Source organism: Saimiri boliviensis, chromosome 8 (genome assembly GCF_048565385.1).
Source record: "Saimiri boliviensis isolate mSaiBol1 chromosome 8, mSaiBol1.pri, whole genome shotgun sequence".
In the NCBI taxonomy this organism is placed as follows: domain Eukaryota; kingdom Metazoa; phylum Chordata; class Mammalia; order Primates; family Cebidae; genus Saimiri; species Saimiri boliviensis.
The window spans coordinates 97,529,684-97,555,385 of NC_133456.1; the positions used below are offsets into that span (position 1 = coordinate 97,529,684).

Genomic DNA, 25,702 nt, shown 5'->3' on the forward strand with positions numbered 1-25,702 from the left:
GTGTGAATCCTTTTAATGATCTCCCCTTTCTAAAACACTCTTTAGAATGCTTCCAAGACACCATGCAGACCAAAGCTTTCTTCTCCACGCTTCCTTCCAATCTGATTTCAGACAGGAAAACCCCTTTGCCCACCTTGTTCTAATCCTTTTCTACTCATCTTTCCAGGCACCTTCTGAAAAGGAAGCATTCTCCTTTATTTATTTATGCCTTTTTTTCTCTCATCCCTCCTCCACACCTAGGCACTTCAGTAAGACATTTAAACAGGTTCATTGAAATGTACAAAATTTGGGGAGGGAAGAGAAAATGACTTCTTAAGAGTGCATTTCAGCACTTTGCCTTTTTTTTTCTATTAGGAAGAATGTAAACTATTAGATAATAGGAGGAACACCTCCAGTTTTAACTGGGAGTTCCAAATCTGCCAGTGCTTAATAATTAAGTGAAAAGACTGTCTAGATTCTGACATAAATAAACTGGAAAGACGGGTTGTTTCCTAACGGATATGATGTTTGTGGAATGTTACTTGAAATGCAAGTTTGCTGTGAATAAAAGCAATCTGGAATTTGTTTTTGTTCAGCTGTACTGACCTAGCTTGTATGTCTTATCCCTGAACAGCTTCGGCTTTCTAAGTAAAATGAATCAGTCTATTACACAAGCTTCATCTCTCATTCTTGTGGTTGTTATTGTTATGCAATGCCCCGGTAGGGAAAAAGAATAGCAGCCACATTTAATAAAAATATGTGGAATAATCTTAGGATCATTATAGGGCTCCAAGGACTCTTTTTTTTTTTTTTTTTTTTTTTTTTTGAGACAGAGTCTTGCTCTGTCCCCAGGCTGGACTGCAGTGGTGCAATCTCAGCTCACTGCAACTTCCACCTCCCGGTTTCAAAAGATTCCCCTGCCTCAGCCTCCTGAGTAGCTGGGATTACAAGTGTGCACCACCATGCCTGGCTAATTTTTGTATTTTTAGTAGAGACGGGGTTTCACCATGTTGACCAGGCTGGTCTCAAACTCCTAACCTCAAGTGATCCACCCGCCTCAGACTCTGACTACAAAACAGCATACTCTCCTCTACTCTGAAGACAGCATAGTAGACCTAAGTGTTAAACGGCCGTCTAGCAGTAAATTGTGTTCCATAAAAATCAGAAATAACTTGCTGATGTTAATGCATCACTAAGCCATCATTTGATGTTACCGTTACGTTGGCGTATAAACGACATCCTAGAAAGCTAAAATACTCAAAGTAATTTCCAGAAATTCGTAAATTTTATTGACTCCAGGGTGGTGTTTAAATAATACGTCATTTTAGCATTTTATGGTAGGACATTGCCTTAAAGGTTTATTTCACAAAAGAAATAGCTTACTTGTGCTGTTGCTATGGAGTCTGTCAAAGTGACAACTCTAAGATTCTCCAATGAATGCCAAGAAGAAATTTGCACATAGACAGCCAGGCACGGTAGCTCATTCCTGTAATCCCAGCATTTTCAGAGGCCGAGGCAGGTAGATCATTTGAGGCCAGGAGTTCAAGACCTGTCAGGCCAATGTGGTGAAACCCTGTCTCTACTAAAAATACAAAAATAAACCCCAGCTCCGGGGAGGCTGAGGAGGGAGGATTACTTGAGCCCCAGAGTTAAGGCTGCAGTGAGCTGTGATCGCACCACTGCACTCCAGCCTGGGCGACAGAACAAGACTCTGTCTCTTAAAAAAAATTATTTTTAGATTAAAAAAATCTTTATATTATACCTTATTTCCACTAGAGCCCTTTCCCCAAGTTGCAGTGTTTACCTTAGGGCTTATTTTTTATTTGCCTGTCTCCCTGACCAGGAAGTCAGCATGAAGTGGGCAGAGACCCTGTCTGGTGCATAACAAATTGGAATAAGTATTTGGTGACTGAACAACTGGACGATCCTCTTATTTAGAAATTAGAAAGAAGTCCTCTATTAATTTTGGGGAAGAGAAGACAAAGCAGAGGGAAAAGGTAAACATAAGCCCCCCGGTCACACCCAAGGACACGCCCACCAGCTTGTTAAGTTGAGAGGTGGGCGAGAAAGGTGCAGAGTGAGGGAGGAGCACCCTCTTTGCTGAGGCAGGAGGGCTTCCTTACAAGAGATTCAAGGGGAGGCTGGGTGTGGTGGCTCATGCCTGTAATCCCGGCATTCTGGGTGGCCGAGGTGGGCCAAGGTGGGCTGAACACACCTGAGGTCGGGAGTTTGAGACCAGCCTGACAAACATGGAGAAACCCCGTCTCTACTAAAAATACAAAATTAGCTGGGCATGGTAGTGCATGCCTGTAGTCCCAGCTACTCAGGAGGCTGAGGCAGGAGAATCACTTGAACCCAGGTGGCAGAGGTTGTAGTGAGCTGAGATCATGCCATTGCATTAGAGCCTGGGTAACAAGGGTGAAACTCTGTCTCAAAAGAGAAAAAAAAGAGATTCAGGGGGCCTGAGGAAGTGAATGCAACACAGCTGAGGTGGAAGAGTGAATAAAAAATTCACTTAGCTGTTAAAATTTCCTTTGCCTTAAAAAGATGAAGGCCAATATGCCTTGGCATAACACCAAGTAACCACCAGAAGTAGCCAGAGCCCAGTTTGAACATCACAACCATGAGTGTTTGAGAAGCAATGTCCGGCATGCATCAACAGATCCTGTAGGTAGAGACAATGTATTATTTGTGGAGCTTTTCAGCTATAGGGGCACTGTTAAAATTCATTTGTTTCTATTCAATAGGTAACAAAAATGATTAGTTGTCACTGGGTTTAGGAAACTTAAATGCCCATTACAGCCCTGGGGGAGGGTTTTCTGTCTTATGGAGTGAGTCTGTTAGCATTTAAGTTATAGTTGCTGCCTTAAAATAGTAGGCAGCTCAGCGGATGCAGTGGCTCATGCCTGTAAATCCCAGCACTTTGGGAGGCCGAGGCGGGCGGATCAAGATGTCAGAAGGTCGAGACCATCCTGGGTAACATAGTAAAACCCTGTCTCTGCTAAAACTACAAAAAATTAGCTGGGTGTGGTGGTGCGCACCTGTAGTCCCAGATACTTGGGAGGCTGAGGTAGGAGTATCGCTTGAACCTGGAAGGTGGAGGTTGCAGTGAGCTGAGATTGTGCCACTGCACTCCAGCCTGGGCAACAGAGCCAGACTCCCTCCCCACCACCAAAAAAAAAAAAAAAAAAAAAAAAATAGTATGCTACTACAATGACTTCTTTGGGTAGCCATTTTCATAAGAAATAAAATACAAGACATGAACAAGGTAAAAACAAAAAATGATAAAGGCCTTCACGTGGCCCACCCTGTTCACTTATTCTTCATTCAGCCTCTCTGTGAAATGTTATCAACTAAGTTAGAACAAATAAGCTCCAGTATGCAATGGCAGTGTAAGGGGACTATGGTTAGCAATAGTGTGTTGTCTATTTCAAAGTGTCTAGAAGAGAGGACTTGAAATGTTCCCAACACCCAGAAATGACAGTCAAGGCAACGGCTACCCCAAATGCCCTGACCTGCACATTAGACATTTCTGTGCATGTAACAAACATTCACATGTACTCCATAAATACATACAACATTTTGTATCAGTGAAAAAATAAAATTTTAAAGAGAAGAATTGGCAAGATTTTACAAATACATTTTAGAGTCACTCCAAAATCTTTCCATCATGAAGACTATACACCAGCTGGGAAAAAAAAAGCAAAAGGAAAAGGCACCCAACAGTTAGTGGGTACTTGTTTTAATGGGTGTAGAAGAGAGGCTGAAACTGCAATATATCTCTGCACTGGATGAAAGAATTGCTGAGGCCGGTAGTTTGAGACCAGACTGGGCAACGTAGTGAAACTGCATCTCTACAGAAGAAATTTAAAATGTAGCCAGGCATGGTGGTGTAGCCTGCAGTCCCAGCTACTCAGAAAGCTGAGGTGGGAGGATCACTTGGGCTTAGGAGGCTGAGGCCACAGTGACTTCTCCTTTCTCCAGTGGTCATAATACAATTTGTCAGTCATTCAATAAACTTAACATTTAAAATACACTTATTATCATGTTATTATTCTGCTGGGAATTTGTTCCCAGCAATTTGTTCCCAGCAACATCCTTTCTCTTATTTAATGCTTGGCACTTTAAGAAGAGCCCCATGGGTCTTTCCATGCAAGACTCTTTCCTTGGGTTTAAAGAAATCCAAAGAATGAAGGATTCCTTAGGATTCAGATCATCTTTGAGAAGGGAGGGTGAGCTTTAACTTGGAATAGAAAGGTTTGCGACTAACAGAGAAGAGAGGGGAAGGGCACCCCAAATGGCAATAATTGACCCCCAAGCCTCAGGGTACTCCTCAGTAGCTGTCACCGTCATGTACCCAAAACAACCATCACTCCCTCCAGATAAATTTAAAAACCATTAAGCCAGCCAGACACAGTAGCGCATGCCTGTAATCCCAGCACTTTGGGGGCCGAGGCGGGCAGATCACTTGAAGTCAGAAGTTTAAGACCAGCCTGGTCACCATGGCAAGACCCTGTCTCTACTAAAAATACAAAAATTAGCCAGACATGATAGGACACACCTGTAATCCCAGCTGAGGCAGTAGAATCGCGTGAGCCTGGGAGGCAGAGGTTGCAGTGAGCCGAGATCATGCCACTGCACTCCAGTCTGAGCAACAGAGCAAGACCCTTTCCCCCAAAAAAATTAAACCTACAAAAATCCCACCAGAATTTAATATGATACTGCAACCTCTCTCCCACTAAAAATTAGCCCTCATCCTCCATAAACAGGTGAAGGCTTCAAAGAAAATCCCACAAAGCCTACAGTAAGAATAATAATAAAAATAAAAACACGGAATGGGGTAATCCAGAAAAGAACAGGATCGCTGGGCCGGAGTGGACCAGCATGCCTGAAGGAAATTCATCAAAAACAGAGAAGGAGTAAGCAAAAAAAAAAAAAAAAAAAAAAAAAAAACCCAAACACAGGGTTTGGTGTGTAGAACACATTCAAAGTCCCAAAGAAGAGGTGAAGTTGCTCAGCAAAGCAAACAAGAGACACAAAAGTATCTGAGCAGAGATGACGTCATGGAGCTGTGTTTTAGGAAAATGAAACTGACAAGAGGGAAGAATGGCTGAAAGAGGGCAGAGAGCAGTTTGGAGGTGGGGTTGGCAGAGCCTGCAGGAGCACTTGAACTGCAGGGGCGAAGTAAGGATGGAAGAGAAGGAATCGTGGTATCAAAAGGAGCCCTGACAAAGTTAAATGGAGGGAGGGCTAGAAAGAATTTTTTTTTAATTAAATTTGTGTATGAAAGAACTCTATAAAACTGGGAGAAATAGCTCACCTACATAACCTTCTCATGCTGTGAGTTAGGGGCACTGTGAACCCATCACTCACTGTGAACCCATCACTGTATAATACTTCTGGAGCCCTTGAAGACATGGGATTAAAATAGTTAGTAAAAAGGAGACTCTAGACAATCACCCATGCCTCCCCACCCCCAACCTCTGCTTTCTTTTCTTTCTTTCTTCCATTTCTTTCTCTCTTTCTTTTTAAATAATTTTTTTTTACTTTGAACCCCGAGAAACTCCTTCCTTCCTCTTTTCCTGTCTTTCTTTTTGCTTTCTTTTTTGTTCTCTTTCTTCTCTCTTCCTTTCTCTCTTCTTTTTTTCTTTTTAAAATTCCTTTCTCTCTCTTCTTTCCTCTCTGTCTGTCTCTCTCTCTCCTCTCTTTTCTTCCAAGGAACGGAGGCTCACAAGGGAGGCTGTCTGAGTCATGGTCCTAAATAGGTCATTGCTGTTGAATAAAGGGAGCCCTCAATGATTACGTTAAATGGCTTCTTCAAAATGTTAAAAGCATTTTATTCGGTGTTTGAGCTGTCTATACAATGTACTCTCTGGCTGATTTTTTTTGAAAGTTGACTTAATACTGGCACTTCATAAAATGTGTTTATCTGTTAAAGCAAGATTTTATTCATATTCAAGAGAAACCTCTGAAAGGGTGGATAAAACAAAATGCATGGAAACAGGCTCAAATCTGCCAACGTGAAAACAGAGTGTGCAGGTTAAGCCCAAGACTGTAGAAGACATGACCCCCAAACCCACCCTCAAATACTTTTGAGTTTTGTTTTTGTTTGTTTTTTGAGACAGAGTCTCGCTCTGTCACCCGGGCTGGAGTACAGTGGTGCAGTCTCCCCTCACTGCAACCTCTGCCTCCCAGGTTCAAGTGATTCTCTTGCCTTGGCCTCCCGAGTTGCTGGGATTACAGGTGCACACCACCACACCCAGCTAATTTTTGTATGTTTTAGTAGAGAGTGGGTTTCACCATGTTGGTCAAGCTGATCTCGAACTCCTGACCTCAAGTTATCCACCCGCCTCAGCCTCCCAAAGTGCTGGGATTACAGTAATGAACCACCACGCCTGGCCTAAGATTCTAATTAGATGCCAGAATGAAGCATCGGAACCTGCCAAAAGTTCCCCCTTGGCTGCCTTAACTGTTTAAATCATTCTTTTTTTTATTGCATCTGACTAAGCTGAGAACAATAATGGAAATACCCACTGACTGATGATTCTGGAAATTTTGTGAATTATCAAAAAATTCACAAAACTACATTCCCTTCTCCATAGGGTTATATTCACATTCCTACTCATGCTCCACATCCACGATGCAGCTCAATATCACTGCTGTCATTGCTCTTGATTAGTGTCACCACGGCCACCAAACTCCACTGCTGCGGATGAGACCGTGTGGGGCGCAAATCACTGTGCGCTCTAAAATGCTAGAAGTCGGAAGAACCCATTTAAGAATATCATGTAAATGTGTGCAATTCTTTCCTCCTTTCTCTTCTTCTTTCTTCCTTTTTCTTTTTGTTAGGAAATCCCTGTGATTAGTTTTGATCAGAATCATGCAATAGCAAAGAAAGCACACTGTGGAGATTCTTCACAGAGTTTTTGCCTGAAGTTCCCAGGCTGCAGAATTTACTGGCTTTCTGGGAGGAAATGAGCTAGGTGTGAGGTGATGACTAAGACAGTAACTGGCAAACATCACAGATGCAGTGATTAGAGTTATCAGATTGGAAGTGTTTAGGAGGCACAGTGTGTACTGAAAAGAGAAGTTGCCTACTCAAAAAATGCGAATTTTAGGAAATAGCTTAGTGCAGAATGAAAAGCAATAGACACTGACGATAGCTTTGTTAAGGAGGAATTGCAGACTGTTAAGGAAAAATGGGGGGGATGAATCAGAAGCACAATGAACTACAGTAAGTGAAAGAAGTGAGGTCAAAATTGTTGATTCACTACACAGGTATTTCTTGAGCACCTACTAGATGCCAATCTGCATGTTATTTTTGGTTTTTTGTTTGTTTGTTTGTTTGTTTGAGACAGAGTCTTACCCTGTCTCCCAGGCTGGAGTGCAGTGGCACCATCTCAGCTCACTGCAACCTCCACCTCCCAGGTTCAAGCAATTCTGTGCCTCAGCCTCTCAATTAGCTGGGACTACAGGCATGTGCCACCATGCCTGGTTAATTTTTGTATTTTTAGTAGAGATGGGGTTTCATCATGTTGGCTAGGCTGGTCTCGAACTCCTGGCCTCAAGCGATCTGCCTGCCTTATTACAGGTGCAAGCCACCACACCCGGCCTCGATGTTACATATTGATTATATAAAGATAAATTAGTGTTGGCTCCCTAGCCCTTTCAGCTAATCTTAGTTTCAGCCATATCTCAGAGTTATTGTGGATTTGGTTCCAGATCACCACAATAAAGAGAGCCACATAAACTTTTTGGTTTTCCGGTGCAGATAAAACTTATGCTTATACTATACTGTAGTCTACTAAGTGTGCAACATTATGTCTAAAAAATAACATACATAACTTAATGAAAAAATGCTTCTTTGCTAAAAAAAAATGCTAATAATCATCTGAGCCTTCAGTGAGTTATTATTTTTCCTGGTGGAGGGTCTTGCCACGATGTTGATGGCAGCTGACTGATCCGGCTGCTGGTGGCTTCAGAAGGCTGGGGTGGCTGCAGCAGTTTCTTAAATCAAGGCAACAATGAAGTTTACTGCTTTGATTGACTCTTCCTTTCACGAAGATTCTTCTGCAGATTGTGAAGCTGTTTGATAGCATTTTACCCACAGTAGAACTTCTTTCAAAATTGAAGTTAATCCTCTCCAGCCATGCTACTGCTTTATCAACTAAGTATATAGAATACTTTAAACCCTTTGTTGTCATTTCAACAACGCTCACAGAATCTTCACCAGGAGTAGAAACTACTTTCTTTGCTTGTCCGTAAGAAGCAACTCCCCACGTGTGCATGTTTGACTGTGAGCTGACAGCAATTCAGTCACATTCTCAGGCTCCACTTCTAATTCAGGTTTCTTGCTACTGCTGCCACATCTACAGGTACTTCCTCCACTGAAGTGTTTTTGGTTTTTTTTTTTTTTTTGAGACAAGTTCCCCCTCTCTCAGGCTGGAGCGCAGTAGTGCAGTCATGGCTCACTGTAGCCTCAACCTCCTCAGGCTTAGGTGGTCCTACCCATGCAGTTTCTGTAAAGACAGGGTTTTGCCATGTTGCCCAGGCTGGTCTCAAACTCCTGGGATCAAGCAAGCCTCCTGCCTCAGCCTCCAAAAGTGCTACCTGCGTGAACCACCACCCTCGGCCTCCACTGAAATTGTGAGCCCCTCAAAGTCATGGAATCAACTTCTTCCAAACTCCTATTCTTGTTGATATTTTGATCTCCTCTCATGGATGACAAATGTTCTCAATGGCATCTAGAATGGTGGCTCTTCAGGTTTTCAATTTACTTTACCCAGATCCATCAGAGGAATCACTGTCTATGGGCAGCTCTCACCTTACAAAATCTATTTCTTAAATAATAAGACTTGAAAGTCTAAATGACTCTAGGGCTGCAAAAGCGATGTTGTGTTAACAGGCATGAAAATAATACCCTTGTAAATATCTCCATCAGAGCTCTTGGGTGACCAGGTAGATTGTTAATGAGCATAATATTTTGAAAGGAATCTTGTTTTCTGCACAGTAGTTCTCAAAAGTAGGCTTAAAATATTCATTTCAATAAATCGTGTGGTAAGCAGATGTGCCTGCATAAACAGGCTTTGTTGTTCCATTTATAGAACACAGACAAAGTCGATTTAGCATCATTCTTAAGCACCCTAGCATTTTCAAAAAAAGAGAGAGGGAGAGAAATGTAATAAAAGAAGGTATTCCTGTACAGCAAAAGAGACTTTTCTAAATTAAAAGAAAAGGGAAGATCCAATGCATGGTATAGGTTGGACAAACCAGCTACAAAGTCCATTTTTTAAAAAAAAGACATTTATTCAGCTTCACGATCAGACTATTACATTTAGCAATCAACAGCATGGGTACAAAACCAAAAAATCTACGTTAAAACCCTTTGTTGGAATGCTTTACACTTTCCATAGAACAGAAACTAAAATAACCTGTTACACAATTGGTCACAAATACAGTCCTCGAGTTTTTTGCCCATACACGTAAGTATTTGTCTAAATCATGTCTTCTTTGTAACAGTGAGGTCCTGCCGCTACCGTGCTTGGCTGAGTTCACAAATCTGTTGTGACCTGTAGCTTCCCTGTCACTTCTCTGGCTCTCCTCTCCTGCTGAGCTTTGTTTCCTAATTAAAATGTTCTGCCACTGCCATAGCTACTGCTGCTACTGGAACCACCATAGCCACCTTGGTTTCGTGGTTTGGCAAAGTATTGGCCTCCACCACCATAGGGGCCAGAGCTTCTGCCTCCATAGTTTCTTCCCTTCATGGATCTAAAATTTGAAAGCTAATTGTTGTAATTGCCAAAATCATTGTAGCTTCCACCACCTCCAAAACTGCTTCCACCATTACCAAATCCATTATAGCCATCCCCACTGCCAGCATATCCACCACCACCATGGCTGCCACAAAAGCCACCACGACCACTGAAGTTTCCTCCACGAACAGAGTTGTCCTTTCCACTGAAACCACCTCCATGACCACCACCAAAGTTTCCAGAACCACGTGGACCTCTCTGGCTGGATGAAGCACTCACCATCTCTTGCTTTGACAGGGCTTCCCTAACCTCACAGCCATGGCCATTCACAGATGGTGTTTCTGAATGACAATCTTACCCACAGAATCATGGTCATCAAAGGTTACGAAGGTTATAAGCCCCTTTTCTTGCCACTGCCTTGGCCAGTCATGAGTTCTATCACTTCAATTTTTCCAGACTGTTCAAAATAATCTCTTAGGTGATGTTCTTCAGTGTCTTCGTTAATGCCAGCAACAAATTTTTTTTTCGCAGTTAAGTGGGTACCTGGTCTTTGAGAATCTTCTCTTGAGACAGCTCTCTTTGGTTCCACAACTCTTCCATCCACTTTGTGTGGCTGGCATTCATGGCTGCATCCACCTCCTCCACAGTTGCATACGTGACGAACCCAAAGCCCCTGGAGCGCTTGGTGTTTGTACCTCTCATTACCACACAGTCCGTGAGCATTCCCCATTGCTCAAAATGGCTCCTCAGGCTCTCACCAGTTGTTTCAAAGCTCAGCCCTCCAATAAAGAGCTTTCTCAGTTGTTCGGGCTCTTTAGGAGACTCTGACTTAGACATGGCCATAAGGAGAAGAGAGACTTTAACGATGTTTCTTTTGTGGCATCCATGGTCGGAAAGGGACAACTGGGGGAATTTGAATCTCTACTAGGCTTTATATGATGTTAAGAAATTATCATCATTTTTCTTAGATGTTATAATACTTTTGCTATACATAATAAAGGATGTCATGATACCTTTAATCTACTTTAAAATACAGAAACATTTTTAAATACTTTAAACAGTTAAGAATGTTTCAAAAATTTAGAAAGTGTTTAGACTTTTCTGTTTTCAAGCATTTTATAATTTTTTATGTTTATATATTATAGAAAGGACAAACTTTCTTTGACAGGTATATATTTATATATAAGGAAATATATGCAATTTCTATAATAAAAATGAATACACAGCTGGGCACAGTGGCTCATGCCTGTAATCCTATCACTTTGGGAGGCTGAGGAGGGAGGATCATTTGAGGCTGGGAATTTGAGGTCACAGGGAGCTATGATTGAGATACTGTCTCTAAAAAATAAAAATTAAAATTAGAAATATGCATTTATACTTAAACCCTTTTTAAAGAAACAAGCAACCTAAAAATCAATGTGATTTAAACATGTCCTTAAGTACAGAAATAGCTATATGAAACATTACGAAATCTATTTTTTAGTCTTTGAGAATCATTACCAAGTGATTAAAATAAAATAAGAAAAAGGAAACCAGAAAATTAAAATTAAGAAGTAACCAGAAAAACAGCTTAAATAGTTAAAAGTGACTATCTCTGGAAAACAAAATTGGGAGTGAAGAGAGATGAAGTGATGAGAGGGGTGTTTTTCTTTTAAAAACCTTTCAATCTATTTGAATTTTTTTTTTTTTTTTAAGATGAGTCGCACTGTGTTGCCCAGGCTGAAGTGCAGTGGTGCAATCTCATCTCACTACAACCTGCATCTCCCAGGTTCAAGCAATTTCCTGCCTCAGCCTCCTCAGTGGCTAGGGCAACAGACATGCGCCACCACACTCAGCTAATTGTTGTATTTTTTGATAGAGTTTTTTTTTGGCAGGGTTTTAATATACTGGCCAGGCTGGTCTCAAACTCCTGACCTCAAGTAATTTGTCCACCTCAGCGGCCCAAAGAGCCGGGATTACAGGTGTGAGCCACCACGCCTGGCCTCAATCTATTTTAAACAAGTGTTTGCATTACCTTGATTTTAAAATGTATTTGAATAATTTTGACAGTGTTTCCGAGGATCAGTACACATGCAAGTCCGATCTTCCCACCTGCCACTATGTCTTAGAATTGAAGCTCATCTTTTCAACCATGACTCTATTGTTTTGCAAGGTTTTTTACTGTCAAAAAAATATTTGATTACACTCAATACATACACTCTACCTAATTAGGCAGGAACGCAGACTAACACATTTTAGAAAGGTTTTTCTTTATAAAGTTGAAACAAAAAGAGATCGTGAGCCAGAAAATTAAATTAACCACAACATTCTCCAAGTATTCTGTTTGGTTTATAGGCCTTATGGTAAACCTCAATCAAACTAAAAACGCACCTCCCAAGTAACTGCTGCAAATTGATCATTCAGATCATAGCAACCCGTGTTCAAAATACCAAGGAGACTTCCCCAGCAGCATGACTCTTAGAGTGGAGGGTACCATAGCTGAGCTGCTTCAAACATGGACAAAATAATCTTATACATTTCTGTGATAAAATTAAGACTTTCACTGGATTTAATGAATAAAAATGCCATACCTGAGAGAAAAACACTTCCAAGAAGTTACTTTCAGGTAAGAATGCATTTGACATATGGTGTGAAGTTAGCAGAGTTCTTGGTTGGTTGGTTTGGTTGGTGGGTGATTAACATTTTTATTAAATTAAATCTTGCATTAAACATAAGTAAGTTATCTAATGTGTAGTATTTGATCGATTTTTTTTTTTTTTTTTTTTTTTTTTGAGTCAGAGTCTCACTCTGTCACCCAGGCTGGAGTGCAGTGGCGTCGTCTTGGCTCACTACAATCTCGGTCTCCCAGGTTCAAGTGATTCTCCCGCCTCAGCCTCCTGAGTATCTGGGGCTACAGGCACCTACCACCATGCCCAGCTAATTTTCATATATTTTAGTAGAGATGCAGTCTCACCAAGTTGGCCAGGCTGGTCTCAAACTCCTGACCTCAGGTGATCCACCCACCTCACCAGCCAAAATGCTGGGATTACAGGCGTGAGCCACTGCGCCCAGTCAAGATTCTTGAAGTATTATATAACTCATAGGGATAAATGAAAGATCATCTAAAGAAAGAAAAATACCATTACATTGAAAGAATAGTCTCACCATTTAGTAAATTGGGATGGCATATCAACAGTCCTATTTTAATTTGGTGGGGCAGCATTGACATGTCACTACTAATCCAATTAATCGGTCAGTTTAAACTCATTAATAAGTTTAATCATTTATTATTGCTTTATTCAACAACTATTTATTAAGCCTCTATATGCAGGCATTATGCTAGTTTCTGGCAATGTAGTAGGAATCAAAATAAACATGATCCCCCACCTTGTGGAGATTAGAATCTAGTGGGGAAGACAGAGATCAAACAAGAAATTCCAATGCAATACAATCAGCGTGTATCAGTCCGTCCTCACAATGTAAAGAAATACCTGAGACTGGGTAATTGATAAAGAAAAAAGATGTAATGTGCTCACAGTTCTGCAGCTGTATAGGAAGCATGATATTGGCATCTGTTCTGCTTCTGGCGAGGCATCAGGAGACTTAAAATTATGGCAGAAGGCAGCCAGGTGTGGAGGCTCTTGCTTGTAATCCCAGCACTTTGGGAGGCCGAGGTGGGCAGACCACTTGAGGTCAGGAGTTTGAGACCAGCCTGGCCAACTTGGTAAAACCCCATCTCTACTAAAAATACAAAAATGAGCCAGGTGCGGTGGTGGATACCCATAATCCCAGCTACTCGGGAGGCTGAGGTGGGAGAATTGCTTGAACCCGGGAAGCAGAGGTTGCAGTAAGCCGAGACTGCTCGCTACTACACTCCAGCCTGGGTGATAGAGTGGTACTTTGTCTCAAAAAATAAAAATAAAAAAATCACGACACAAGCAAAGGGAGAGCAGCACTTCACATGTCTGGAGACAGATATGGAGCAAGACAAAGAGGGGTGGTGTCACACACCTTTAAACAACCAAATTTCAGGGCAACTCACTGTCAGGACAACACCAAGAGGCATGGTGCTAAACCATGCAAGAGACCTGCCCCCGTGATCCCGTCGTCACCTCCTACCAGAGGCCCTGCCTCTTGCACTGAGGATTGCATTTCAACGTGAGGTTTGGGCAGGGACACAGGTCCTAACCACATCACAGTACTCTTAGGGGAGAAGCAGAGGAGTGCCTTGAGAGCTTATTGCAAGGAATCTAACCCTCTCACTAAAAATACAGACCAGGCACCTCGAAGCCCTTTCTCTGACCTACCCTCTTCATCTAGATTGGCAATCCAAGAGCAAGTCCTGAGTCCCCAGGGATTTTGGTGGCTCTGTAAGAGTAAGGCTGTCACAGCTGAACCCATGATGCGTTTACCGAGCACAGTCTCTCTCCATTAGTGATGCAGTTCATGTTGCTTTGTTTTCCTGGTAAACTCTTAACAAGCTTTGCCTCCCAAGGGAATGCTGGGGGTTGGGGGGCCGTTGGCGGAATTATTGAGATGGGATGACTTTATGGATAGCTCATCAGATAGGTCTAAGATAAGCTTGCTTCTAACCCTGGAATATTGTACCAACTAATTCCAGGGAACATGTTCAAATGAATCTAGAAAACCTAGATCACCTCTAGTCCTTTGAAGTAGATGGATGGGGAAGGACCATTTAAGCAAATTGTGAAATTCTAACTTTAAGCAAAAAAAAATATGTGTATGTATCCTGTGAGTCAGATTGGCATCACATTCTAAAATATGGGTTTTGTTTATTTCAGAATGTTCTCATTGTTGAGGTAAGCTGGCATTTCCTTTTCTACACTTGGAGGTTGAAAGAATCTAAGAGTGAGTAAACTGTAAGCCTTGTTATCAAATTGACCAAGGATTTCTTGAGTTCCCACTGGGTGCATACTCTCCAAATTTAATGACTAGGGGCCAACTAGCATTCCTGGTTTCAAATAATGTAGAATAAAAGCTTGGCAACAATACTCGTGGACGACTTCATCCTTTTTTGTATCCAGTTCCACATATCTCTGTGTTGATTTTCATGCCTCTTTGTGAATCAGACAAGTTTAAAGAAGAAGAAACTGGCTCACCAAACCAAGTTCATTTCATAGTAAAACCAAGGTTAGAACTCTGTTTACCCTGAATTCAGTGTTTTTGCTAAGGACATCTAATGATTTTGAGAATTCTCAAATACTTTCAGCATCAAAATCATCAACACAATCAATTAAAACTGGCGCGCTATGGGGAAAGCTATAGTTTTTTTTTTTTTCTTTTGTCTTTCTGTTAAAAAAGAGAGAAAAGACAATGTGGCAGTAGTGGACCAGCACAGCAAATGGCTACGTTTCCTTCAGGAGCACACTTGTCTCATCAAACTGGAAAAAAAAAATTCAGGGGAACTGTTTTCAAGCTTTTGTTATACCACTGCCTGTGTGCGCCATGTGTATCTGCTGTGCTTGCCCCATGTAACCCATGGAGCAGACCCTCTCACCAAATGAACTGCCCAGCCCTGGCTGCATTCAGACCTGTTGTTTTGATAATCAGCTCGAGACAGCTGATTCCTGTCCTTAGGACAATAAATCGCTGCTGCCTATTCTCCTCTAATTGTGCAGCAGCTCATCAGCAGAGATGAGCCTCAGCCCGCTGCCGCCACGGACCCTCAGAATTCACAGGCTGTCACCAGCTGCTGTCCAGACACCTCTCACTTCCCAGCCACAGAATCCCCCATTGAGTGGAGGAGGACAAGGGAGAGGTATTTATCCATTCAGTGTATTCAGATGTACATATCCATGAAAATTCATGCGCCTTGTATTGTGTTACACAACCTCAGGGCCAAATTTCGTCCCTGAATGTGCATATGTGAGTCCAAACGTACTCAACGACGAGTCCCTCATGCTGTCCAAAGGCTAAATTTGGCCCTTCCACACAGCTAAAGGATTCAAGGAGGAAAGAGTCTGCGGTAGATTCCCCAAACTCAGCTTCCAGAAAGAAGTGCCTGTTTAAATAAAACATAACCAACTCGTCCTCTTACTTGGACTCCAAATTGGATGGCATTTTTAATTACAGTGCATTATTAATCAGGAGTATCTCCCTGGATGAAAAGTCTGTGATGCTGTTCAAATGCATTTTGTTGAATGTATCTGTCCTTTCTGCAAAGGATGTCGTTGGAACTGGGAGGACCATGAACGCACTCCTCAGCAATATAAAGAAATACAAGCCCAACATGATTAAGGTAGCCAGGTGAGTCAGATACTCACAGCATGGTGATGATGTCTGCTTTTCCAAGCAAGCCCAGAAGGGACGCTAACACAGGACGCTCTTTCCAAAGAGTATAATGTATTCCAAACTAGTGCCCTTTTCCCCTGGGGTATTACAGTTTGACCACACTGAAAAACAGCCCTTGACTGCTAGCCTGAGAGAAGAAAGGGAAGAAGACATGCTTTGCCATGTTTCTGGGTTCCTTCATTAGCTTTACTGTGCCTTCATGAGCTGTTTCCAGGAGCAGCTGGATGAGCCTCGCTGCCATTGCTTTGCCCCCTTCTTCTCTTTTCTTTCTTTCTTTCTTTCTTTTTTTTTTTTTTTGAGACAGAGTCTCACTCTGTCACCCAGGCTGGAGTGCAGTGGCACAATCTCGGCTCGTTGCAACCTCCGCCTGCTGGATTCAAGCAATTCTCCTGCCTCAGCTTCCCAAGTAGCTGGGACTACAGGCGCCCACCGCCATGCCCAGCTGGTTTTTTATATTTTTAGCAGAGATGGGGTTTCACCTTGTTGGCCAAGCTGGTCTTGAACTCCTGATCTCAAGTTATCTGCCCACCTCAGCCTCTCAAAGTACTGAGATTAGAGGCATGAGCCACCGCGTCTGGCCCTTTTTTTCCTTTTGTTAAGAGACAGGGTCTTGCTGTGTTGCCCAGGCCAAGCTGGAGAGCAGTGATTTGATCATAGCTCACTGCAGCTTCAAACTTTCGGGCTCAAGTCATCCTCCCACCTGAGTAGCTAGGACTGCTATGTCTTTTCATTTGTTTCTTTGAGACAGAGTCTTGCTTTGTCACCCTGCTGGACTGCAGTGGTGCAGTTTCGGCTCACTGCAACCCCAGCCTCCCGAGTTCAAGTGATTCTCCTGCCACAGCCTCACATGTAGCTGGGACTACAGATGCACACCAGCACAACCAGCTAATTTTTGTATTTTTAGTAGAGACTAGATTTCACCATGTTGGCCAGGCTGGTTTCAAACTTATGAGCTCAAGTGATCTGCACTCCTTGGCCTCCCAAAGTGCTGGGATTAGAAGCATGAGACACCCTGCCTGGCTGACAGCTACCTTTTTTTAAAAAAATAAATATATATTTTCTTTATTTTTTGAGACAGGGTCTCACTCTGTCACCTAGGCTTGACTGTAGCAGTACAATCATGGCTCACTGCAGCCTTCAACTCCTGGGCTGAAATAATCCTCCCACTGCAGCCTTCCAAGCAGCTGGGACTACAGGCATGTGCCACCATACCCAGCTAATTTTAAAAATTTTTTTGTAGAGACAGGGGTCTGACTATATTTCCCAGGTGGGTCTTGAACCTCTGGGCTCAAGTGATCCTCCTGCCTTAACCTCCCAAAGCACTGGGATTACAGATGTCACCACTGTACCTCATCTGCTGTCTTCTTTTTATCCAGAACCATCTATATAGTGCCACAGTAGCAAAATGTATTTCAAGTATATATTTTAATGATGCTTGATTCTATTTACAGTTCATAGAGATTTGACTGGGTTCACTAAAGCATTTCTTTTTTAATGGTAGTTTGTTGGTGAAGAGACAACCCAGAAGTGACGGCTTTAGACCTGACTGTAAGTGTTTTTTCAGTTGTTTGTTTGTTTGTTTTATGCTTGTACTGTTTCATTTTATGTTTAGGAATCTTTGGTTTCCTGTTTGACAGCACTGCATGTGGAGTGGAAACTACGTTGCCGACAGTCCCACAGATTCCTCATGGTCTCCCCCACCTTGGTAGGGAAAACAGAACCTTTTAAAATGAGGGTCTTCAATGTTCTAATTTGCATCTTTCACAGGAACTCTGTTCCGTGCGTTGGGTATTTTTATTTGTATGTTTCACACAGCACCTTCACTGCAGAGAAGTCAGCTGAAAAGTTTCAGGGCGTAGAGAAAGACCTGATCCCGCTGGACTGACTCAGACACATAGCACCCCACCTTGGCCTTTGTTCCCACCAGTCAGACAAGGAGAGGTGCTCTAGAGGTTTAGACGGATTCTCATGCCATCATCAGGAACTGTTACCAGACAATGCACAATGGTGACCTTTAGCAAGCCTGAATTTTTTTTTTTTTTTTTTGAGACAGAGTTTTGCTCTTGTTACCCAGGCTGGAGTGCAATGGCAGGATCTCGGCTCACCGCAACCTCCGCCTCCTGGGTTCAAGCAATTCTCCTGCCTCAGCCTCCCGAGTAGCTGGGACTACAGGCGTGCGCCACCATGCCCAGCTAATTTTTGTATTTTTAATAGAGACCAGGTTTCACCTTGTTGACCAGGATGGTCTCAATCTCTTGACCTCGTGATCCACCCACCTCAGCCTCCCAAAGTGCTGGGATTACAGGCAAGCCTGAATTTTAATGAACAGAAGGGGAAACCTAAGACAGCTTCCCACCACCTCCAAACCAAAGCTCCATAACACAGAGAATTAGCAGAGCAGATATCTCTAGATATAATCTTCACACTTGACTTCAGACGTGTGTTCTTCCTCATCTAGGACACTCTCCTCCCTTCTCCCCATAATAAACACGCAGCCTGATTATTTATTATTCTAACACTAGAGGCGATTTTTTTTCACTTGCATAGGCAGACTTCAGCTTGATTTTTATCTTACATTTGCTCCAAAGCCCCTGGGACAATTTGGCTCCAGTTCTCTTCAGCAAGCTGAACAAACATTAGCGAAAGGGAAGCACAGTATGGATAGGTGACAGGCCAGTGACATTTAGCCAGTGACTCTACATTCTAAAACCAAGTTTCCTTCGTGTGCTGGATGTGTTCACTCTACACCGTGTCAGTTCTGGGCAGAGAGACCCAATCACATGTGTTATTAGTATCAAAGGTATAATCTGGATGAAGTGAAGGCTGCATGAGGTTACTAAGCAGAAACTGTCTAAGGAAATAGTACAGGATACTCAATGTATAGATAAGATTTTAACTGAAGTTGAAAAACATTTTCCTCAAACATATCCGATTAATGACAAATTTTTTTATATCACTTATAACAACAACAGTAATAAAATAATGGCAGCTTGCACTAAGAAGGGTTTTGATGTGCCAGACTATTCTAAGAGCTATACAGAGATGAGCTCATTTCATCTTCACAATAGCTCTCTAAAGGTAGGAGCTATTGTTATACTTATTTTACATATGAGGAAATTGAGCACAGCCAGCTTAAATAGCTTGCCAAGGTCTTGTAGCTGTAAGTGTCAGGCGAGTATTAAGCCCAGGCAATCTGGTTCCAGTCACTGCCCTGACTCTTGCACTAGATATGCAAGTAACATGTGTTATTTCAAATGTAAGTGTAGGAGCTGCCCGTATTTCCCAGCTAAGGATAGGTCACTTTGATTCCTGATTGTCCTACTGATCCATCAGCCTTCTTTCCTGCTATGACATCGCAAGGTCTGGTCTTCTAAATAGGTGCTGGGCTCTCATTTTCCCAGTGTGAGTTGCCCTGCCTAATGGAAGGATTGCATTGCTCCCTGTCAAGTCATTATTAGAACCCTGCTTACAAACAGGGTTTCTTGAGATTTGCTCATGTATTTTTTTTCTTTTTCTTTTATTTATTTATTTATTTATTTATTGAGATGGAGTCTTACTCTGTCGCCCAGTGCAGTGGCGCAATCTCGGCTCACTGCAACCTCCACCTCCAAGGTTCAACCAATTCTCCTGCCTCAGCCTCCCAAGCAGCTGGGACTACAGGCACCCGCCACCACGCCCAGCTACTTTTTGTATTTTTAGTAGAGATGGGGTTTCACCCTGTTGGCCAGGCCTGTCTTGAACTCCTGACCTCAGGTGAGCCATCCACCTCCACCTCCCAAAGTGCTGGGATTACAGCTGTAAGCAACCACACCCACCCTTTCTTTTTGAAATGGGATCTCACTTTGTTGCCTAGGCTGATCTCGATCTCCTGGCCTCAAGCCTCCTGTCTCAGCCTTCTGAATAGCTGGGACTGCAGGTGCACCCCTGGCTTCATATTCTTTAGCTCAGAGTCTCTGTTCCTTCTTTCTCTCTGGATTTATAAGGCTTCGTACTTTGTGTTCCTTTCTCCCGATTCTTCATTTTATGTTCAATGTAACTTCTGACCTCTTCTGCTCTTGCTTCTCCTTTCTGATTCTTTTTTTCAAGAAACTCTGTTGGAGGAATCAAACAGACTTCCTGGGAAGGGACTCCATAATGCAACCCCCTAGAAAATAAGTCCCTCACCTCCAGTGCTTTCTGTAAGCAGGAACAATTGTTTTCTTCTTGTGAAAGCATCATTGGTCATAGTCACCATGGAGATAACTTTGCCCAGGTACAGTTCCATTCAAAGTAAGCAGTTAAATCTCTCACCTATAATGCTGTAATAAACAAACTTGTAAAATTCCAAAACATTGAAAAAGTTTGCAAATCATTGGACCAATGCCCCTTTATTCTGTTTCAAGACCTCTGAAGAAGGAGAGGTATTGTCTATTCCTTAAGAATTCTCAAGCCGGGCGCGGTGGCTCAAGCCTGTAATCCCAGCACTTTGGGAGGCTGAGGCGGGTGGATCACGAGGTCAAGAGATCGAGACCATACCGGTCAACATGGTGAAACCCCGTCTCTACTAAAAATACAAAAAATTAGCTGGGCATGGTGGCGGGTGCCTGTAATCCCAGCTACTGAGGAGGCTGAGGCAGGAGAATTGCCTGAACCCAGGAGGCGGAGGTTGCGGTGAGCCAAGATCGTGCCATTGCACTCCAGCCTGGGTAACAAGAGCGAAACTCCGTCTCAAAAAAAAAAAAAAAAAAAAAAAAAGAATTCTCACCAATAAGTATTAGCCAGGCATAGTTGTGCATGCCTGTAGTCCCAGCTACTCAGGAAGCTGAGGTGAGAGGATCAGCTAAGCCTGTGGATGTAGAGGCTGCAGTGAGCCATGATCACACCACCGCACCTCTGCCTGAGCAACAGAGTGAGACCCTTTCTCAAAAAATAGCCAACTGCAGTGACTCACGCCTGTAATCCCAGCACTTTGGGAGGTGGAGGCAGATGGACCACTTGAGGTCAGGAGTTTAAGACCAGCCTGGGCAATATGGTGAAACTCTGTCTCTACTAAAAATACAAAACTTAGCCGAGGATGATGCCTCATATGTGTAATCCCAGCCACTCGGGAGGCTGAGGCAGGAGAATCGCTTGAACTCATGCCACTGCACTCCGGCCTGAGTGAAAAAGCAAGACTCGGTCTCATGAAAAAAAAAAAAAAAAAAAAAAAAAGAATCCTCTCTGATAAAAATCATCGTCTTTTCAATGAATTCTTCTTTTGCTTATTGCAAGTACCTTGAACTGTGCATAAATCCATTTCCTCTCATTCTGCCCTTGATAGAGAGCTCATTAATGTCCTCTGCACCATGAACCCAAAGACCAGCATTAACGTATACTTCACATTCTCTTCCTCAAGTTGAACGATCCCCTTGCCTTTCATCTTTTGTCCAGGTTTTGCTTTCCAGCCCTTTAAACCGCCAAGACACTGAGTACAGCGGGAGAATTGCTTTCTAGTTGCTGTGGCCCGCGCACCTGTTCACATAATGCAGCATCATGACGCCTTTGGCTTGAACTTCCCTTTGTGTTGTTGAGAGTGTTTCCTTTGGCATCGTATCACTGCAAACTGCTTGCTTTAGAACACCAGGGCCACGTGACTCACTTATGCGTATTTCTTGTTATGCGCTGGGCTTCCTGAGCCCTTTCTCAACTCTGCACGCTGGATCAGTCACTCTTCATTGTAGGCTGGCTTGTTTGCCTTCCCTCCTTCTTCCCTAGTACTCCTGCTGGTCCAGGTCCCTCTCGGGCTCATCCTGTGCATTGCTCACCATTTCTCACTTCCTCCTGCTCCTCGAGTTAAGAGTGCCACCAGCAGCATATGGTGCATTTATATAATGTAAATTTTGTTCCTTTTCTCTCTCTCTCTCTCTCTCTCTCTCTCTCTCTCTGCTAAGATGCTGGATTTGAGATTCCAAACTTATTTGTGGTGGGATATGCCTTAGATTACAACGAATACTTCAGAGATCTGAATGTAAGTCTTGCATGCAAACCCTAACCCCCCTTTTTATAAGAACTTAACAATTTAATAAAGTATTGAATGTGAGCTAGTGACATCTGCTATTGATCATCTTCTGTGTCAGGACCATGTGAGCACGTTGCATCCATACTCCCAATTAAGTCCCACTACTATTCTGCAAGGTAGGTATTAGCAGGCATCCCCAAACTATGGCCCGAGGGCCGCATGCGGCCCCCTGAGGCCATTTATCCGGCCCCCAGCCGCACTTCAGGAAAGGGCACCTCTTTCATTGGTGGTCAGTGAGAGGAGCACAGTATGTGGCGGCCCTCCAACGGTCTGAGGGACAGTGAACTGGCCCCCTGTGTAAAAAGTTTGGGGACGCCTGGTATTAGGATGATGAAAGCAAATTACAATTATCTCTGTTTTGTGCTAAAGACATAGGAAGCTAAAAGCGGAACTATGGTTTGACACTGATTCTTCTCCATAGTCATTGACTGTGCCCAACCAACCATAACGACAGCCAATATTCTCTACCCTGGTTTGTGTCCGTGCCTGACTCTAGCGCATTTCAATTACAGTGGCATGCAGCTCATAACGGTTCCTTCTTTGGGGTAAATGATCTCAACACGCAAACGTGGACCCCCAGTGTGGACCCCAGCTGTGTGACCCTGACCAACACTGTATGATCTAGAGGTAGACAGCTTACCCAAAGTGGACCAATCAGTCTCTCTTTCTCCTGGAAGTTAGAAACTTAAACCAAAAGTCACAGAGACTGTGCGTGTTTAGACTTCAGCCACTAGGATGGCACCATGGGTGAAAATCTCTGGAGTTGCCCCTGTTCCTGCCTTCTAGCAGCTTCATTGCCCAGCTCATCCTTGGATTCTGAGAGCTACCCCTGTATTCTACCAATAAATTCCCCCTCCCCCCTTTTTAAAGACACGGGATCTCGCTCCAGGTTCTCACCTAGGCTAGAGTGCAGTGACTCAGTCATAGCTCACTGCAGCCTTGAAGTCCCAGGCTCAAGCGATCCTCCCACCTCATCCTCCTGAGTAGCTGGGACTACAGGTACACGCCACTATGCCTGGCTAATATTTTTATTTTTTGTAGAGACGGAGTCTTGCTATGCTATCCAGGCTGGTCTCGAACTCCTGGCTTCAAGCGATGCTCCCACCTCAGCCCCCCAAAGTACTGGGATTATAGATAGGGGCCGCCATGCCCAGCCAAATCTTCTTTTTTGCTTACATTAGCCCTGCCCCATTTCTGTTGCTTTCAATCAAAATATTCCTAACCCATTTCTTGTCGCCCAAAAAGGGTTGAATAAGAGCCCATGTTGTGCTTGCCACTGTTACTTCTCCATTCACCCAGTTGTCGTCTTACCAGTAGGAGACTTCTGTTTCTAGCAGGGCTAAATATACTGCTCCCTCAGCATTTCTGGGTTTTAGTGACCTGGGGAGCCAGCTTGAGAACAGGGCTCCAAACTAAAACCACAAAGAACCTTTTGTCAAGCATTTGAATGGGTCTCTTTAGATTTTACCCACACATATAAATACACACATTTATATTTAAATGAATTTATATAGTATAAATTCATGGTATTTGTTTATTACTGCATCACATTTTCTGTGTCTCATATTTCATAAAGAAACTGATGGGGCTTTATTGTTTCAGCACATATGCGTGATCAACGAGCACGGTAAAGAAAAATATCGAGTCTAAAAACATGAATTCTCAGCACCGGAGTCCCAGATACCATCATACATACGACTGTACTCGGGAAGCCAGCTGTCAATTTGTCTCCCCAGGTGTCTTCACTCAGCAGGATATAAAAGAAAAAAATGTTTTAATGAGAGCGCTTTCTTTTCTGAGGTTAATATAAAGAGTATCAAAGGTTTTTAAGGAAAAGAAAGCAGTGCTTTTATTTGACTTGTTCCAAACTAAACACTCCGCCTTGTGACTCAGCAATACTCTCTACTTTGGAACTCCTGAGCTCCGTCTTCCTTTGTTTTGATTCAGTCATTATGTTTGATTACTATTCCCAAGAATACCCCCACCTAGTTACTCAAATATTTTTCAGTTAACTTCGTATACTCTATTTCGGTAATAAGCTTACAATATTTAGAAGCTGGGGACCATTTTTTAACTGAAGCCTTGAGCTCCATATAGCAGAAATGCAACTACTAATAGATTCCTGTATTTTAAAAGGAGGGAAAGGACAATTTAATATAAATTTCTGTTTGCGCATTTCTGACAGGCCGTTATTATCCTCTTTGACAAAGCCTTTCTGAAACTCAGTGTACAATGAATCTTAATGATGTTATGAAACGGGTTTTGCTCAGGGCTCTTGATGGGAGCTTCCGGTATGTGATGACGGTATGTCATGTATGCATGGATGTACTCAACTGTGTTTAATTCTCTGAATTTTAATTAGAAAAAAATACAATAGCAGCAAGGCCCTGGTTTCTAAGCTGTATCCTTTTATTCATGTGGGACATGAGCAAATGGCAGAATTAAGGGCGAGTGCTTTCAATGCTCCAAACTAAGCAAGTATAAATTTTTCCTCTTATTTGCATGAAAGGACAAGACACTGCTATGTTCCACCACAAATGTGAAGACAGAGGATGAATTATTTTTTAAAATATCTTTGAAAGACTGATCACAAAATCCAAAGTGCTACAAGAAACAAGCATACTTAGGAAAGTTTTTCCTGAATCACATTTTTTTCCAATTTCTCCGTTTTATGAGACATTTCCTAATTCATGGGGATTTTAATTGAAAATAAACGTGAGTGCCAATAGAGCTGGTTTCTTTTCACTTCCTACAAAATGCAAATGCAAAATAAATAACTAAGCAGCTTTTGTTTGGTTCTGAACCGTAAGTAGCGTATTGTTATTAGGTTCTAGCTTCCTTGAAACTAATAAAGAATTAAAAAAACTTTTTACGTTTTATCACTGCTTACTGTTTTTCTTCCTGCCTTCATATTTTTAAAACACTTTCAGCCATTAAAATGTATGTGAGTCAGTGGCTTAAATATACGACTGCCTGTACCTATCCGGTGGCTTTATTTTTGTTAACTTGGATGAACTCCAGTATACGCACTAGTATAACCAAATGATTAAGCCCGGCTAAGTCTGCTGCCTTTCTTCTTCCTAAGCTTGTTTGTAAGAACAAAGAATTTTAGTTGTAAAAGAAGATTTTCCTGCATATCTTTGTTTCGGTCAGAGAAGAAAACAAGCCACACCCCGATATCCCAAGGGATAAGTCAGCAAATGGAATCTCTTCTAGCTTTGTTTCACAGAAGCATTGGTACCCAAGTTTAGTTTTATAATTGTGTCTGACTGGTGAATTTTTTGAAATATCAAAATTAATATTCTGAACATAGTTTTTTTTTTTTTCCACAATGCCACGTATATGTCAGAGGACCTAAAAAAAATCCAGTCACACATTTGGTTTTAAATGTAAAATTATCCATAAAGTATACAGTATGAAAATGTTTTCTTAAAAATGTTGAATTTTAGTAAGTTTCAGTATCCTTTCTGAGAGTCTGTTTATTCAAATTAGAAAGGAAATTGATCTACTTCACAAGAGTGTGAGGACTTGTATGATTAATGCTGAAAATTCGCTAAAGACACAAGAAGTTTAATCATGCTTGCAATTTTTTCCTACTAAACAATATTTTAACAGTGATATCCAAGGAAGTCATCTTGGGAAA

The 25,702-nt window shown here is 42.4% G+C and overlaps 1 protein-coding gene and 1 pseudogene across 3 annotated transcripts in view; one reads left to right on the plus strand and one right to left on the minus strand.

Annotated features, from left to right (window-relative positions):
- PRTFDC1 (phosphoribosyl transferase domain containing 1) overlaps positions 1-24,938 on the plus strand; it is a 98,557-nt gene extending 73,619 nt beyond the window's left edge. For all 3 annotated transcript variants that reach the window (XM_003930670.4, XM_010341232.3, XM_074404914.1), the window contains exons 5-9: positions 14,513-14,530; positions 15,895-15,977; positions 17,524-17,570; positions 21,932-22,008; positions 23,662-24,938. In XM_003930670.4, the coding sequence (XP_003930719.1) occupies positions 14,513-14,530; positions 15,895-15,977; positions 17,524-17,570; positions 21,932-22,008; positions 23,662-23,709 (273 nt within the window). In that variant the 3' untranslated portion in view covers positions 23,710-24,938. The remainder of the gene's footprint in view (positions 1-14,512; positions 14,531-15,894; positions 15,978-17,523; positions 17,571-21,931; positions 22,009-23,661) is intronic.
- Positions 9,183-10,742, minus strand: LOC120367608 (heterogeneous nuclear ribonucleoprotein A1-like; annotated as a pseudogene).
- Positions 24,939-25,702: the final 764 nt, after the last annotated feature.